General features: G+C 52.5%; 1 protein-coding gene across 1 annotated transcript in view; it reads left to right on the plus strand.

Moving 5' to 3' along the window:
• Positions 1-6,749: 6,749 nt before the first annotated feature.
• The window catches only part of Cd9 (CD9 molecule), a 39,049-nt gene continuing 27,707 nt past the window's right edge, over positions 6,750-18,091 (plus strand). The window contains exon 1 of the mRNA XM_004668682.3: positions 6,750-6,897. Within this exon, the coding sequence (XP_004668739.1) occupies positions 6,832-6,897 (66 nt within the window). The 5' untranslated portion in view covers positions 6,750-6,831. The remainder of the gene's footprint in view (positions 6,898-18,091) is intronic.

Raw genomic sequence — 18,091 nt, forward strand, 5'->3', positions numbered from 1 at the left:
GGCAACTTCCACAGTGGATGGATGCATCCAGCGCAAGAAAAAGAAGCCGTGGGTGAGGATAGAGCAGCCCCGAGCGATCCACACACACACACCCCCCCCATGACATGGCAGGATCAGGAGTCTGATGAGGTGTGCAGACTGCTCAGAGGAGCCGTAAGCCCAGACAGCGAGTAGGGCAGTGCCTCGGGTCAAAGATGGATTTTAGAATGCAGAGATGGCTTAGCAGTTAAGGCGCTTTTGCCTGCGATGCCTGTGGAACCATGTTTGACTCTCCAGATCCCATGTGAACCAGACTCACAAAGGTGAGGCAAGCGCAAGGTAGCACGTGCCCACTAGGTGGCGCAAGCATCTGGAATTGTGATGGCTGAGGCCCTGGAGTGCCAATTCTCTCTCTCTCTCTTTTTCTCTCTGTCTCTCACTTTGTCTCTTTCTCTCTCTCTCTCTCTCTTTCTCTCTCACTAAAATAAAGATTTTTTTTAAAGGGTAGGCTTCAAGGATGTGGCCACTGGTGCCGGGAAAGACCCAAGAGCTATGAAAGGCATGTGACCGCTGAGTTGCACTCACAAACCTGAGGGTAGGTCTTTCCTCTATTACTATCGTCAACAACAACAGGACAGACGCCAGGCAGGTGGGCGCTGAGGAGGAAGGGAGGGCTAAGAAGACAGGAAGTCAGTTTGAGGTGTAGGAAGCTGCTGGAGCCTTTAACCTCTGATCCCAATGTTTATATGGATAACTGTGTTAATTTCTTTGGCTAAGAATGACACACCTTTAATTATTTTTCAGCTCCAGAGGTCAGAAGCAAGCGGGCAGTGCTGTGTTTGTTCCTGTTGGCACTTGCAAAGGAGAATTCATTATTTTTTGCCTGCTCTATCACATAGAGGCTCCCATGTGCCTGGGCACGTGGCCACACATCACCCCAACCTGGGCTTCTGTCCTCACATCTCATCATCGGTTGGGAATCGCCCACCTCGCTTTAATAAAAACTCTCCAGAGGGCTGGAGAGATGGCTCAGAGGTTAAAGGCACTTGCTCGCAAAGCCTGATGGCTTGGGTTGGATTCACAGATATCCATGTAAAGCCGGACACACAAAATGGCACATGTACCTGCTTGCAGGAGGGCCTGGTGCGTCCATTTTCTCTGTGTGTGTCTCTCTCTCCTCCCTCCTTTCCTCTCTCCTTCTCTCTCTTTCTCAAATAAGTAAATAGATTAAAAAATATTAATAAAGTCTTTGGAAAGCTGAGCATCGTGGTGAGTTCCTGTACTGCCAGAAATTCAAGAGGGTGAGGCAGGCGGACTCAGAGTTTGAGGCTAGCCTGAGCTACAAAAAAAAAAAAAACTAGAAAGAGAGATCCTGTGCAAAAAGAAAGCCACCTCTGATTACACTGGACCCACCCGGACCATTCCCATCTCAAGCTCCTTCAATGTTGTCACAGCTGCAAAGTCTCTTACTCCAGGCGAAGAGGCACATTTACAGGTTTCAGAGACCCCAGCTGGGCGTGTTTGGAAAGCTCCTAAGCAGGTACACTGACTTTAATTCAGAGAGGTGAGTTAAAGAAAGGAAATGGGGGCTGGAGAGATGGCTTAGCGGTTAAGCGCTTGCCTGTGAAGCCTAAGGACCCCGGTTCGAGGCTCAATTCCCCAGGACCCACGTTAGCCAGATGCACAAGGGGGCACAAGTGTCTGGAGTTCGTTTGCAGTGGCTGGAAGCCCTGGCATTCATTCTCATTCTCAATCCCCCCCCCCATCTCTCTCCCTCTTTCTCTGTCTGTTGCTCTCAAATAAACAAAAAAAAAAATAAAAAGAAAGGAACTGGGGCTGGAGAGATGGCTGAATGGTTAAGGCCTGTGAAGCCTAAGGACCCAGGTTTGATTCCCCAGTACCATGTAAGCCAGATGCACAAGGTGGTACATGCATCTGGAGTTCATCTGTGCAGTGGCTAGAGGCCCTGGCACACCCATTCTCTGTCTCTTCAATAACTACATAAAATATTTTTTAAAAGGGCTGGAGGGATGGCTTAGCGGTTAAGCCATTTGCCTGAAAAGTCAAAGAACCCAGGTTCAATTCCCCAGGATCCACGTAAGCCAGATGCACAAGGGGGCGCACGCATCTGGAGTTAGTTTGTAGTGGCTGGAGGCCCTGGCGCGCCCATTCTCTCTCTCCCCTCTCTCTCTCTCGCTCTCTCTCTCTCTCTCTCTCGCTCTCTCTCTCTCTCTGTCAAATAAATAAATAAATAAATAAAGATATTTAAAATAAATAAATAAATAAAACGACGGGAGCGCATGAGTGTCCCATGCAAAACCCCTAGTGATGAAAAGCCCAGGTCTGAGCTCAAAAGCCTGATGAAGACGGGCTTCCTTGAGGGGATTTCAGACCCTTGGTGCACAGGCCCCGGGACATAAATCAATCAGAGCAGGCGCGCTTTGCAGGCGCTCCCCGCGGACACGCGTACCTGCGCTCACCGTCGCCGCCAAAGAGTCACGCAAGAGCCTCGACCCAGGGAATCTACGACGATGCCTCGGAAGCGTTCACAGAGGCGGCACAAGCGGACGGCAGGGACGACTTTGGCTCTTAGTAAAGGAAGCTGCAAAGAAGCTCCTAGAAGCGATGAGAGCGTGGGGGGGGGGGGCGGCAAGATGGTCACTGATACCGCGGCCAGGAGGACCCCACCCCACCCCCAGAGTCCTGCCTGCCGTCTTACAGGGTCACTTCCCACAGCTGTGGGCTTAGGGAATGAGCATCCCTCTCTCCCTCCCCCCTCTCCCTTCCCCCCAGGTGAGCAGCAGCTTGCTTCTTCCCTATGTGTTCGAACCTACCACCAGGGGGAGCGCAAGAGCCAAAGTGGACCACGTGGACCCTGAGCTGAGCAGGGTTGTTTTTTTTTTTCCAGAAACAGGACTCCCCCATCCCCCCACTCCCCACCACCACCACCCCCACACCCACACACACACCCAGGGAAAGCCGGCGGGGGGGGGTGGGGGGTGTGATGAACCGGTAGAGGGAGTTTTCCCATTGCAGCTCCAAAAAGCCTGGAAGGCTGGCCGCCTGCATGTGATCTCTGACTCAGCGGCTTACCCAGACTTTCCTCTTCCAGTTAAAGCCAAGCGTAGTTTTTTCCACCCCTCCCGCTCGCCTGTAGGCAATGTGCAGCAAACACGCATCGGCCAACACCGGGGCTCTCACATCGAACCCAGGCTGCTCAGTTCCCCCGGGGGACAGGAAGGGGTGGCCTGTCCAAAGCAACCTCAGAGTGGGGACCAAAACTAGAACTCAAGGCACCTCGCTCCAATATAAGGAGGGGCCTCCCTCGGCTGCTCAAGCTCCCAGGAAAGTAAATCTCAACAACGAGCCTTCGCCTCTAATGCAATGCGGCCTTGAAGGGTTCCTTGAATGAAAACAGCAATAGTAGAGAGATGGCTTCAGCGGTTAAGCGCTTGCCTCTGAAACCTAAGGATCCAGGTTCGAGGCTCGATTCCCCAGGACCAGATGGACAATGGGGCGCACGCGTCTGGAATTCGTTTGCAGTGCCTCTTTCTCTTGTCTGTCGCTCTCATATAAATAAATGAAAAATAAAAACAAAAAATAAATTAAAAAAAAAACTAAAAGAAAGAAATAGCAATAGCAGCAGTGACAGCAGGCACCTCTTAAATAGAGCCAGTGGAAGCAGTGGTCAGGAGGAATATGGTTACTGAGCAGGAGGGAGCCCCAAAGACAGGAAACCTCACCCCAAGACAGGGGAGCTCCCATGGGACTGGCACAAGGCATGTGTTTCTGCCCCCATCTCCGTCCTCCCCTGGGGCTCCCCACCCTGCAGAAGCCATCCTCAGGGGACGCTGGGTGAGGGCGTGGCCAGAGACCCAACCTTCACACATGCCAACGCCTCTGCCTGGAATTCTCTCTTCTGTCTACCTGCCCACCTCGCTGACGTCCAGCTACTGACCCCGGCCAGGCCTCGGGCTGACTTGGAGACATGCTCCGTGCCTCTGGGTCCTAGGCTGCGGCCCCCTGGGGCACTGATGCCACAGACTCCGCCCGTGGCTGCCCTACCCTGAGACTCTCCCTTCAGGGCACCAGGGCTGTAAGTGACACACAAATGAAGGCGGTCCTTTGGGGTGACACACTTTCCCTCCACCGCCACCTTGGTCCCTCTTACCTTCTTTTCTCTCCCCAACTATCCAAACCCCCCCCCAACACATCTCTACCGGAGCCCACCTTTCATTTCCTACTGGTCCCCAAATGCAAAGACCAACTCCCCAAAGCTCTGAGCCAGGGGAGGTCAAAAACAATGGTGTGGCTTCTCAGAGCTTGAGGCCTACCTGCCCACCGGCACAGCCAGAGCTCTGCCTGAAACCGCTGCTGACCGGCTCCCTTGCTGGAGCCTGGCAGTGACCCCACTCTCTCAGAGGGCAAAGGTCACATGAGACCACTGTTTACACCATCCACTCCCCAGTGGCGGCCCCAGCCCCAGCTTCCCTAGGATCCCCCCAGATAGGGACTCTCCCCTAGAGATGGTCGCTTCTTCCTAAAACCTAGATGAGGGGTCCCCTCCACAGAGCTTTGAGCCCGGATCCCTTGGATCCCCACATGACACCCTCCTCCCAAGCCTCCTGCCCGTGTCTCCCTCCTTCACCAGATTTTTAGCTCCTTTGGGGAAAAGAAAGGAACGGAAGCCATTGCTCTCAACACCTACTCTTAATAAAAAGACTTTTAAAAGTAGACTGCAGGGCTGGAGGGATGGTTTAGGGTGAAGGCGGTTGCCTGCAAAGCCAAAGGACCCAGGTTCGATTCCCCAGGACCCACATAAGCCAGATGCACGAGGTGGCACATGCATTTGGTGTTCGTTTGCAGTGGCTGGAGGACTTGGTGCATCCATTCTCTTTCTGTCTGTCTCTTTCTCTCTCTCCCTCCCTCAAATAAATAAAAAAAAAATACAATATTAAATTTTTAAAAAATTAAAAGTAGACTGCAGAAAAATGCTTTTGAGTGGATCAGTTGATGAAGCCAGTCTGATAGGAAATACTTTATATATATATATATATATAAAATAAAAAGAGCCATCGGGCTGGAAGATGGCTTAGCAGTTAAGCACTTCCCTAAAGCCTAAGAACCCCGGTTCGAGGCTCGATTTCCCAGGCCTCATGTAAACCAGACGCACAAGAAGGCACACGTGTCTGGAGTCCATTTGCAGTGGCTGGAGGCCTTGGCGCGCCCATTCTCTCTCTGTGTCTGTCACTCTCAAATAAATAAATAAAAATAAACCAAAAAAAAAAAGTTTATGGGAGTAGAAGATTTTTAAAACCGAGCCATAGTGTGTGACTGGGAATGAACAGAACTACATTGTTTTTTATTTATTTATTTGTTTTTGGAAACAGGGTCTCATGTAACCCAAGTTGGCCTAAATCATAGTCCAGGTGAAATCGTAAATTTCATTATATTTTGCTTTTTGGTATTTTCTGTTGTTTCTGCAACAAATGTTTTGCTTTTGCAATAATAAAAGCACTAAAGGAAACCCCATTTAAAAAAAAAAAACAACATAAACTGCAAAGGCGTTAAAGCGGGACCTCAGTGGGTGGTGGGTGGCTGTAATCCCAGCATGCAGGAGGCTGAAGCTGGAGGAGCTGAGGGTACCCTGGACCACAAGCGAATCCCAGGTTAGCTAGGCTAGACCCTGCCTTAAATCAAAAATAGTTTAAAAAAAAAAAAAGTGGAGGGGGCTGGAGGGATGGCTTAGCCATTAAGGCGCTTGCCTACAAAGTCAAAGGACCCAGGTTCGATTCCCCACGACCCGCGTTAGCCAGATGCACAAGGGGGCGCACGCGTCTGGAGTTCGTTTGAGTGGCTGGAGTCCCTGCCGCGCCCATTCTCCCCTCTCTCTTTCTCTGCCAAATAAGTAAATTAATAAAAAAATATTTTTTTAAAAAAAAGGTGGACGGGCTGGAGAGATGGCTTAGCAGTTAAGGAGTTTGCCTGCCAAGTCTAAGGACCCAGGTTCGATTCCCCAGGACCCACGTAAGCCAGACACACCGGGTGGCTCATGTGTCTAGAGCTCGTTCACAGTGGCTAGGGGTCCCGGCGTGCCCACTTAGCTCTATAAATAAATAAATAAATAAATAAATAAATAAATAAATAAATAAATAAATAAATAAATAATAAATACTTCTTTAAAGATAAATAAATAAAACGGAGGGCCGTGGCATTGGCAGCGGTGACGGGGAGCGGGGCGAGGCGGGCCCGGGGCGCTCTCTAGCAGCCTTTCCCACCGAGGACCGGCGACTTCAGCCTGGGTCTCGCCAGGCAAAGTTTCCGAGCGGGTCCCGGCGGCAGGTGGCGGCGGGGCGAAGGGAACAGATGGGAAGGACGTGGGGGGGGAACCAGGTCTGCGAGGAGCTCAAGTCCCAGCTCAAGTCCAAGGCAGCAGCGGAGCCTTTAGGGCGCGCCCCGAAGTCCGGAGCCGGGTGCGATCTGCGCCCGAGTCCCCGACACAGCCAAGACCCCGGCACGGTGCTCGTGGTTAGGGGGTTGGGGGGGGGGGAGTTAGGGAAAGCTGCGGGCCCGCGGCGGCCCAGGTGCGGGGGACCCGGGCACGTGGGCGTGGTCCCGGGGCGCGGGCGGGGGGCGGGGCGGGGCCCCCGGGGGCGGGGTCGGCATCCCCGGCACGCACATGCGCACCGCGGCGGGCCGCGCACCCAAAGGAGTGGCACTTTTTTTTTTTTTTTTTTTTTTTTTAATTTAAAATTGCAGCCCGGGGCCAGCCCGCAGCCAGCCGCCCGCCGCCCAGTCCCCGCCGTCCTCGCCGCGTGCGCCCAGGGGCCCCTCGCCACTCCAGCCTGCACCATGCCCGTGAAGGGAGGTACCAGGTGCATCAAATACCTGCTCTTCGGATTTAATTTCATCTTCTGGGTGAGTGCAGCGCGCTCCCCTCCGAGGCCACCTGTTTTCCCGGACCCGAGAGACACCTCCGTCCGCGGCCCTTTGGCGGGGGAGGGATCCCGGAGGTCGGGAGGGCGCGTGGCTGGTTCTGCGCGCGCGGGCACCGGGGATGGGGGGGAAGCGGGTGAGGGGTGGTGGGCAGCGCTGCCAGGCTGGGCGCCAGGGCAGCTCGGCGGCTGGGGAAGTGTGTGCGGGGTGGGGTGGGGTGGTTCCTGCGGCCGTCCCCATCCCGATCCCCTTGAAGGCGTCTGGTAGGGGACGAGCACCCCATTAACTCGGGGTGGGAGAGGACTGGAGGCCCGGGGTGGCCCTTGAAGTGGCCGGGGCGAGGAAGTCCGGGTGCGGGAGAAGGGCTGGCGGCGGCGGCGCTCGGCGGAGAAACTCTGGGGCGCTTTCCCACTGGAGGTGGGAGTTGGGAGTGGGGGGGACTTGGGGGTGTCCTCCCTGCGCCCGGAGGACCCCCCGCGTGCTCTCGGCTGATGGTGAGCGTGCGTGAGAACCACCGAGCTACCTGAAAGACCAGCTGGTCTTGATTTCCTTCTGCAAGCGCGATAACTATCTTCGCCCGGGAGAGAGGGGACTCTGGGAGGGGAGGGTTGGGGAGGGAGGGTGTGTTAGATGCTAATCGGAGGTGGGACGGGTCCTGCATTTCCGGGGTGATCCGGTGCCTCCGGTTTGAAGAGCCTTTCCCCCACAGTAACTGCCCGTTTATCACCTGGGCCGAACCCCCCCCCCCACACACACACACACTCTTCCCTGCCTAGGAGAATGCAGAGAGGCCACAGGCTGGACAGTGTCCGCTCCTCCGGACAGGGAGCCGGAACTCACAAGGACCTTTGCGTCCTGGTTCTGAGAGCCACATCGCCCGCACGCTAGACAGTCATTGGAGAGGGTTTGGGCCAGGCAACCGCTTTGCCACCCTCAACATAGGTGGCCTTAGAGATAGGTGTGTGCCACCAGAGGCTTCCAACAGAAAGTGCACTTATTCTGGCCTCCAGGGTGCCTGCTAACCTCCCAGCAAGTGTGACGTGTGTAATCCTCCTCCCGGGGCTGACTACCCCCATTCACTCTACCCCCTTGAGCGCACCTCCTGATGTTCCCACCAGCACTGAAGAAGCCATCCAGGGCTTGGCCTGACCCACTCACCAACCTGGGCACCACGAAAGAAAGTCTGGGCTTCTGCTGGCCCCACCCCGCCCCACCCTGCCCTTTGGGGAGATTTCCTCTCTCTCCCTGGAAGTCTGTTGGCTGGTCCCAGCTGTCTGCCTAGACTACCTGAAGGTTTAGGGCGGGAGGGAACCCCTTACTGCCACAGTAGGCGCGCGCGTCCCCCATCTGCCCCTGTGGCATATGCAGGAGGTTGAGGGGAGGCGCCCATGGACACCCTATGTCTACCCCGTCTGTTGCCTGCTGGCCTGCAGTCTGCCCATCTTGTCTGCAGCCTGCCACCGACTCCCATCCACAGCGCCCGGACCAGGCATCAGCCCTGGGTTAGCTGCTTGCAATAGAATCATCTCACTCTGGAAGAATTTAGTTATAGAGCCGGGGGTGTTCTTAGGGACCGTGCATTCCAACCTCCTTGTTCACAGAGAGAGAGAGAGAGAGGGAGGGAAAGAGGGAGAGAATGGGCACACCAGGGCCTCTAGCCACCGCAAACAAACTCCAGTCACATGCACCACCTTGTGCACCTAGTTTACGTGGAACCTGGAGAATCGAACCTGGGTCCTTGGGTTTAGCGGGCAGACGCCTTAACCGCTAAGCCATTTCTCCAGCCTGCATGGTCCCCTTTTTACTGAGTGCTGAACCTGCTCCCTGAGAAATGGAGTGATATCCCAGGCTGTGCTCTACAAGTTTTATGGTGTTGTCATTTCTTTCTCTCTTGAGACCAGCAATTTATGAACTTGGCATTTGGAATCTGATATTGGGCCTTGAAAAACAGGATCGGTCATCACCTTATGTGCAGAAGATGCTGGGGCGGGGGGAGGCGTTTGGAGAGATGGCTTAGTGGTTAAGGCACAGGCCTACAGAGCCAAAGGATTCAGGTTCGATACCCCAGGGCCCACATAAGCTAGATGCACAAGGCAGCACGTGCTTCTGGAGTTCGTTGGCAGTGGCTAGATACCCTGGCATGCCCACTCTTTCTCTTTCTCTCTCTCTCTTTCCCTCTCAAATAAATAAATAAAAATATTTTGAAGAAAGAAGAAGAAAAAGATGCTAACAGGCTGGGAGCCAGGGACCTAAAAGGAAGCCAGCCTCGGTGGCCTTGGGACCTGTGGGAAAGGACGCTGGCACAGGGCTGCGCCTCTTTCCTGTCCTTGCACTTGCCTGCCCTCCCCAAGTTGGACCGTCCGATACCCGCAACCAGACTAGCAATCAGCCTGCTTTCCTAACATCTTCAGAGCCAAACCCCACAAGGCTATTTTGGTTATTCCTGTATTTCCTTCAGACCTGCTGGCCCTATAACCACTCCCTCCCCTACCCCCCCCCCCCACACACACCAAAGGGTTGAGAGGAAAAACATCTTTTGTCTCAGTGACGGCACAAGTATTTGGGGCTATGATGTGCGGACCGGGGCTTGGGCAAAGCCAGGAATGTCCCTTTTTCCATTCGTTTTGTCTTTTTTGGCCTCGGATGCAGCAGTCTCTTCCCTCTGTGCTGTTTTTCCCCATCCTACCCATCCACCAAATCCTGAGCCTCCCTAGTGAGGGCTTTTTGCCTCTTTTGGCTTGGCGGAGGGAACATGTTGCCTATATATTAAGAGAGGCAGCCACTGACTTTTCTGCCGTCTGGCCCCTTTGGCCACTGTCCCTCACCCCTTAGCCTGTCCCAAGGAGGAAAATTGCAGAGAGGACCTCTTCGCCCCAAAAGGGGGTTGATTACCCTGACCTCATCGAAGCTGATCGACCCCTTGGACAGAGACCTGGCCTGGGGGGGGTGGGTGAGTGCATCTTTGTTTCCGGTGCACTTGGAAACGTTGGGCAGATCTCTTCTCTGCTCCAAACCTCAGTTTCCTCGTGTGCAGATGCTTGAGTTGGAGCACATGTCTCAGAAGATCTGTTAGGTGACGCCTTCCTGTGACAGTCCCCTCTCCTCCCTCTGGGCGGGTCTCCTTGTCTTGGGGTTCCATTGTCGTTGCTCCATTGCCTCAGCCTTCGGTGGTGGTGCGAATGGTCAAAGGCCCCCATCCTGACAGGTTTGCTGCAAATTGAGTGAGGGGCCGGGGTCACCTCCCAGGAGCTGGGAAGGCAGGCGGCGGCAGCTCCCTGAGAAGCGTGGATCTTAAGCCACGCGTTGGCACGCTCTCCCGCCGTGCCCAGTCCCGTCTTCTCCATGCCTCCCTGCGTCGGTGCCAACCTGATTCTCTGAGGCAAAGCACTGACTCCATTTTATGTGTTGCTACACCTTTTAACTAGGGGAGGCTGAAGAAAATAAGACCGCCCAGCAGAGAACCCTGGGGCGTTGGGATTTGGGTTTGGGCAAGGTATAGGCGGGTGGGTGGCAGAGGCCAGAACCCATCCCCCACTCGGCTTGTGGCCTCCCTAGAAGCTGTTTGACTTAGATGCTGGGCGGAGCAAGAGGCTGGGCTTGTTGGCATAAAATGGCTGCCCACGTCTGGCACCCAAGGTGCCAGAGCTGGGGGGGTGACACTGCCTGGGTCTGAACTGGAGCTGGTGGGTTGGGGAGGGGTGAGCTGAGGCCACATGTCTGCATTGCTAAGGAAAGCAGGGCCTGTCCCCTGCCCAGACTGATGTTGTCTCCCCCACCCCCACCCCCCCACGCCAGCCTTGGTAGCCAACAACAAAAAAAAAAGAATCCCAGTCTCTGGGTGGTGCTGAGAATCAGATTCCTGAGCGCACACTCACAACGGCCCTCTGCGCGCACACCCACACTTGATCTCACCCTCGCCGCCGCTGATGCCCTACCCGTGTGTTTTCAGAGTGGCCGGTGGCCCTGGGCCAGACCTTGCGCCTGAGGGAAGAGGAGTGGCTGGTTAGGGACTCAAATTTGGACAGGCTTTGATAGGCAGTGGGGGACCCCGGGGGGGGGCAGCATTTGCTCCACTAAACGAGCCCCTGTGGCTTCTGCGCCCATAAGCCAGCATCCTCACTCCTTCCCCGGGAGGCTCGCTGGCCCCGGGGCCTTCCTGGCCGCTTACACACAGGCCTGTGTGTGTCCTGGGGTGGCTCTGTTTGTTGCCCGGTTCAGTTTTTATAAGGAGGTGTGGCCTCTGGGACTGGTCACAGTTTGGAACCTGATCATACGTTGGATTTTACAAAAGCACCTCTTCTCTACAGCACAGAGGCCTCGATCAGTCATTTTTTGCCTGGATGCTTCTGGCCATGGGGAGGGACCTCGGTGACAGTATTTCCACAGCTCCTGAGGTCCCCTGTCACGGCTGTGACCCGAGTAAGTCTGCGTGGCAGTGAGAACAGGAAAGGAAAGCAGTCTGAGAAGTTTAATTGGTTTTCTGAGTTTCTTCCTGCCTCAGGTTAGGTCAATTAAACTTTAACTGTACCTATCAACACTTTTTAAAATTTTTATTTTATTTATTGTTATTATTTTGGATTTGGGTGGTAGGGTCTCGCTGTAGCCCAGGCTGGCCTGGAATTCACTATTTAGTCTCAGACTCAAACACACAGCGATCCTCCTACCTATGCCTCCCGAGTGCTGGGATTAAAGGCGTGAGCCACCACACCCTGCTAACAGTTTCTTCTTCTTTTTTTTTTTTTTTGTTGTTTTAATTTTTTTTGTTTATTTTTACTTATTTATTTATTTGAGAGCAACAGACAGAGAGAGAAAGAGGCAGATAGATAGAGAGAGAGAATGGGCACACCAGTGCCTCCAGCCACTGGAAACGAATTCCAGATGCGTGTGCCCCCTTGTGCATCTGGCTAACATGGGTCCTGGGGAACCGAGCCTCGAACTGGGTTCTTAGGCTTCACAGGCAAGCACTTAACCGCTAAGCCATCTCTCCAGCCCCAGTTTCTTCTTAAAATAAACATTTTGATTTTATTTTTTATTTGAGAGTGCGAGGTACACCAGGGTCCCCTGCCACTGCAAAGGCACTCCAGGTACATCTGTCCCTTTGCCTCTGGCTTTACCTGGATGCTGGGGAATTGAACCTGGGCTGTCAGGCTTTGTGGGCAAATTTTGCCTTCAACCATTGAGCCATCTCTGCAGCCCTTATCAACACTTTTTTTGTTGTTGTTGTCTCGCGTTTGGTTTGTTTTGGTTTTTGGTTTTTTTTTTCAGGGTAGGGGCTTGCCTGAGCTCAGACTAATCTGGAATTCACTGTGTAGTCTGGGGGAGGAGGGTGGTCTTTGAACTCACCACAGGCCTACCTGGGCCTCCCGGAGTGCTTGGGATTGAAGGCGTGCGCCACCACGCCCGGCTTTGTTTTGCTTTTTGTTTTTAATTTACTTTTTAATGTTTTTATTTCCGCAGTGCTGGGGATTGGACTCACGGTCTTGTGTGTGGCTGGTGGGCTTCATGCCACCAAGCTGCGTCCCCAGCCCTCAGAGTTGTTTTTCAATCCGAGCCTTGCCAAACATATTTTACGTCTTCCATCCAGAAGACCAACCACTTTGAGAATCCCCATCCTAGGACGTGGACTAGCTGAAGAAATTCTGGATTTAGAAGAGGGCTAATCATAATAATATAAATTTATGTTTGGGCAGGTCACCGGCCGCTTGCTTCATTTTGTGGAAAAAGGCAGGCCAATCCAGGGACATTTTCGTTTTCCATCAAGTGGTGGCATGGCAGCTGTGGAAAACAACATCCTGTCCCAAGATGACATAATTTTGTAATAATTGTATCCACGCGGTAATTTTCCCCCCTCACCCTAAAAAATAGTTCTAGATAGTTTTAAAGTATGCATACCGTTGTCATATACTGGGAGATCATAGGTTTTTTAAATGAAATCTGTGTGATCTGCCTTTAGGAAAAAAAAGTAATGCTTTTTTGTTTGTTTGGTTTTGGTTTTTTTTGAGGTAGGGTTTCACTGTAGCCCAGGCTGACCTGGAATTTACTATGTAGTCTCAGGGTGGCCTTGAACTCACGGTGATCCTCCTACCTCTGCCTCCCGAGTGCTGGGATTAAAGGCGTGCACCACCATGCCCGGTTTTTCCTTTTTATTTTTTTCCAGAAGCCCGTGAACCTCAGATGGTCAGTGCCCCATATCGGTCTGTCTTCCTTGGTTTCCAGACAGCCCCTGCTGCGTCCCAAATCCCCAGTTTCTGACAGCGACATCGGAAGCCTCTCCCTGGGGAGGACGCGGGGGTGGGGGGCGGATGGAGGACTTTTGCAAATCCAGAGTTCAGGACTAAGGGCAGGTAGCTTGCAAGAGGCCCTGGGTTCCATCCCAGCATCAGAAAGAAGACAGAGGCAAAGAGAATGGATGAAACCTCAGTTCCCACGATCAGGTGCCACCTGGCCTAGCCTCCCCACTCATCCTTACTGACTCCCAGCTTAATCATTGCCCAAGGACTGCCCTCGACTCTCCCTTAAACTTAATGACTGTTCTATTTCTAGCCCATGCAAGGAATCCAGCGCTATACGCTCCTTGGCAAGTTTTGCCCTTGGTAGGTCTCCTGTAGATTGGATGGTTCCTTACTCCTTCCTCAGCCCAGACTTCTCTCCTCTCACCTCCCAGGATGTTAGGAATGGCAAAATGTCTCTTTCCAGGAGAGTGTCTGGGCACTGAGACTTCTGAGGAGGTGACCAACAGCCTGGTTAAAAATGACAAGGACAGCCTGGCGTGGTAGGGCACGCTTTCAATCCTAGCACTTGGGAGGCAGAGGTAGGAGGATCGCCATGAGTTGGAGGCCACCCTCAGACTACAGAGTGGATTCCAGGTCAGCCTGGGCTAGAGCGAGACCCTACCTCGAAAAAGCAAAAGAAAAAGAAAAGAAAAAAAAAAAAAGGGCAGCAAAGCAGTCTGACTTGGAAGGGAGCCCAGCTTAATTGGATTCCAAAAAAGGATCTGTAGGTGGAGAGGGTTGGGAAATGTGAACTTGGAGAAACTTCAGAAACCTGCCTGTTAAGTCCATCCCGGACCCCTTGCAGGGTGAATGTGATGTAGGTATTGGCTGATGTCCGTTGCACTCAGATGTGTGGGTGGGTGGCTGAGTGCATGGGTGGGTGGGTTTGTTTCTGAGATAGGGTCTCACCGTATAGCCTAGCCTGGCCTGGAACTCGCTGTGTAGTCCCTACTGCCCTGGAACTCTCTGGAATCCTCCTGCCGCCCCAGAAGTGAGATACAGGCATGTGTCTGTCACTCAGCAGGACTCAAAAGTTTAGAAACCTTGCCAGCCTGGAACAATCTTTCTATCCTCTTGCTCACCTCCAGATTGCAACCCCAGATCCCTAAGCCGTGCGGCACTGAGAGGACACGGAAAACTCAGTGCAAGTAGAAGTTTCTCTGTCTTCCAGCGCCGGGGTGGGAAAATCCTTGGTGCTTCTCACAGTAGGAAGCTCTCACGTGCCAGGTCTCTCCAGGACCCTGTGGTGCATCACTTGCAGGCCGGAGGCCGGCAACAGAAAGCCCAGATCCCGCCTAGGTGTGCCCGTCGGGCAGCTCCTCCAAGGGGGCCATGTACAACGACCCCTCAAGCCATGTGGGCATGACAGCTCTCTCCCATGTGCTCTCTGGAGAGGCGGAAGATGCCACTATCGAAACGGGATCGCGTATGGTTAGAAGGAAGGCATGGGAAATTTGGGCTTGAGAATAAAAGAAACATCCAAAAATAATAATAATAATAAGTAACAGTTGTGGGACTGGAGGTATAGCTCAGAGGACTTGGGTCAGTCCCCAGCACGGGGTTGAGTGGGGTTCAAGTTCAACCCAAACAGGCAAGTTAACTCCTGTGGGGCCACCGCATCTAGGAAAATGGGAGATAGTGTGACCTGCCAGGAAGCCTGTTGTGGAAAGTAAAAAGCGCGGTTGAGTTGTTCAGTTTGTTTTAGGGTGAGGCTGTGAGTCAGAACAGCTGGGCAAGTGCTTGCCATCCGAAACTTGAGAGACCTAAGATGAATGTGGGGCAAAGGGAGAGGGCGCTGACAGGTGAGATATAGGCATTTGGGAACCTTATCCTTTGTCCCCCTGAGCTGGCTTGGCACTCAGAATATGCCATGATGGTAAAGAAGGGTTCAGCTGAACAACACCAGGAATGCCTCTGGTCGTCCTGACCATGTGGCATTGTTTGGTTTTGTTTTGTTGTTGTTGTTGTTGTTGTTTTTCGAGGTAGGGTCTCACTCTAGCCCAGGCTGACCTGGAATTCACTATGTAGTTTCAGGGCGGCCTCGAACTCACAGTGATCCTCCTACCTCTGCCTCCCAAGTGCTGGGATTAAAGGCGGGCGCCCCCACGCCCGGCATCCATGTGGCATTGTTTGAAAGTGGTCAAAGAAAGAGCACTGGGCAGGGGAGATGGCTCACTGACTAAGGTACTTGCAAAGCCCAACGACCCAGGTTTTATTTCCCAGTATGTGGGTAAAGCCCGATGCATAAAGTGGCACATGCATCTGGAGTTTATTTGCAGAGGCATTATACCCTGGCTTGCCCATTCTCTCTCTCTCTCTTTTTCTCCCCCAACCCCCATGCCTCGTGTCTCCCCCTTCCCCCCGCTTCTGCTTGCAAATAAATGATATTTAAGAAGAGAAAAGAAGGGGGCTGGAGAGATGGCTTAGCGGTTAAGGTGCTTGCCTACAAAGCCAAAGGACCCAGGTTTGACCCCCCCCCCAGGACCCATGTAAGCCAGATGCACAAGGGGGCGCACGCATCTGGAGTTTGTTTGCAGTGGCTGGAGGCCCTGGCACGCCCATTCTATTCTCTCTGTCTCTCTACCTGCCTATTTCTTCTGTATCTCTCTCTCTCTCTCTCTCAAATAAATATACAAACAAAAATAAAATATTAAAAAAGAAAAGAAGGGGCGCCTTTCACCTCTGGGACCATTGCATCGCTGGTGTGACAGTGGCTCGTCCGCTCAGTAAACATGTGGAGGCAGGCGTGTATACGTCTCGCCACCAGCGACCTCAGTGAGGCGTGCACAATGGAAAACAAATGTGTGGTGTTTTGGAGTCTAAAGCAAAACATGCCTCAAACAGTCCCCCACATCACATGATTTTGGTTAAGATCAGAATGCCTGCTTTCAGCAGAAAAAAGAAGGATTTATTTATGGGCTGGCCAGTGAGTAATGGGTCTGGAAGCAGACAGTGGAAACTTGAAATGAGATTTCGTGTTCAGAAAGAGGTGCCCCTGGCCTCAAGCATGCTAGGCGAGATGACCACTGAGCAAGCTGCACCCCCAGGCCATGGGCTGTGCTTTTTAAGGATGCTCACTTTGACCTTGAAAGGAGGGTTTCTCAACCCTTGGACCTGTCCAGACCAGTGGCTGCCTCGTTGCCATGGGGGTACACTGAGAAAAAAAGTTTCTATGGCCCTAAGTCTTTTTGTTGTTGTTGGTTTTTGTTTTTCAAGGTAGGGTCTCACTCCAGCTCAGGCTGACCTGGAATTCACTATGCAATTGTAGGCTGGCCTCAAACTCATGGCGATCCTCCTACCTCTGCCTCCCCAGTGCTGGGATTAAAGGCGGGTGCGACCACGCCCAATCTTTTTCTACACCCTGGAGAGATGAAACCATTCCTCCTTCGACCCAAGGACGGCATACGCACTTGAGTAACTGGCCTCTCTGTCCCATAGCCCATGCCGTACGTATGATGGGGGAGAGAGCCCGCCACTGAGTCTCTGCATACGCACTTTGTGAGTCACTTCACCTATCTGAGCCCGTTTGTCTGTAACTGGGATCACTCCAGGCACAGAACCCAGGTTCAGAACATTTGAATGCACTTGCCAGGGCCGGTGGGATGGCTTAGCAGTTAAGGCGTTTGCCCGGAAGCCAAAGGACCCAGGTTCGATTCCCTAGGACCCACGTTAGGCAGATGCACAAGAGGGCGCATGCAGTTTGCATTCGTTTGCAGTGGCTGGAGGCCCTGGTGCACCCATATTCATTCCCTCTCTCTCTCCCTTTCTCTGTCAAGTAAATAAATAAAAATAAAATATAAATAAGTATAAATAAATAAATAAAAATAAAACATTAAACAAAAGAGCCAGGCACAATGAGATAACAGCACCCACTAGCTACAACAGGTGTCTTGGGCCCCTTAATCACTCTCCCTAGGGACCCCCAGGTGTGATAGGACCCTAAGAGAGAGAGAACCCCAGTTTAGCATGCAGGCTAAATGTGTGAGCCCACTAATCAAGCAAATAGTCCCTTTTAACTTCCTTATATGTGTTATGCAAGTGAGGCAATTTTTTATGTTGAATTATGTGGATAGTTATCTCAAAATTTTAAGACCCTAAGTGGCCACAGAGGGTGGTCTTCTGCCTTCTTAAGGAACTACTTCTCGTTGGCAGTGGGGGGTTTTGTGCCATCCTCATACCCCTTTGCACCTTTGGGATTAAAGAGCAACATAGAGTCAGGTGAGGTAATCCCAGCCCTTGGGAGATGCCGGCAGGAAGATCAGAAGTTCAAGCCCAGCCTCTGCTACACAGCAAGTTTGAAGCCAGGCTGGCCTACCGTGAGGCTCTGTCTAAAACAAGAGTGTCTAAGAAGATGGCTCAACAGTTTAAAGGTGCTTGTTTGCAAAGCCTGATGGCTGAGGTTCAAGCCACCCTGTAAGCCAGTCACAGCGTCACATCTGCTTTGTTTGCAGTGGGAAAAGGCCCTCGCACAGACACACAGACACACACACACACACACACACACACACACAAATTTTTTTTTTTTTTAAGAAAAGAATGAGATACAGCCAAGCATGGTGACGCATGTCTTTAATCCCAGCGCTCAGGAGGCAGAGGTAGGAGGATCGCTGTGAGTTCAAGGCCACCCTGAGATTCCATAGTGAATTCCAGGTCAACCTGAGCTAGAGTGAGACCCTGACTCGAAAAAACAAAACCAAACAAATATATATATGAAAAGAATGAGAGAACCAATTTTTAAACTTTCGAGGTTCTCATACATGAACATAATGTATTTTGATCAAAATTCCCCCTTGCCTACTTTTGTTTCCTATCCTCATCCACCTGCCAAAGCCCAGCTAGTTAGTTCCTCTTCTGTTGTGGTAACTTTTTTGCCCTTTTCTGCCATCAGAGATGGGCCATTGATG

This window comes from Jaculus jaculus, chromosome 23 (genome assembly GCF_020740685.1).
Source record: "Jaculus jaculus isolate mJacJac1 chromosome 23, mJacJac1.mat.Y.cur, whole genome shotgun sequence".
Classification (NCBI taxonomy): domain Eukaryota; kingdom Metazoa; phylum Chordata; class Mammalia; order Rodentia; family Dipodidae; genus Jaculus; species Jaculus jaculus.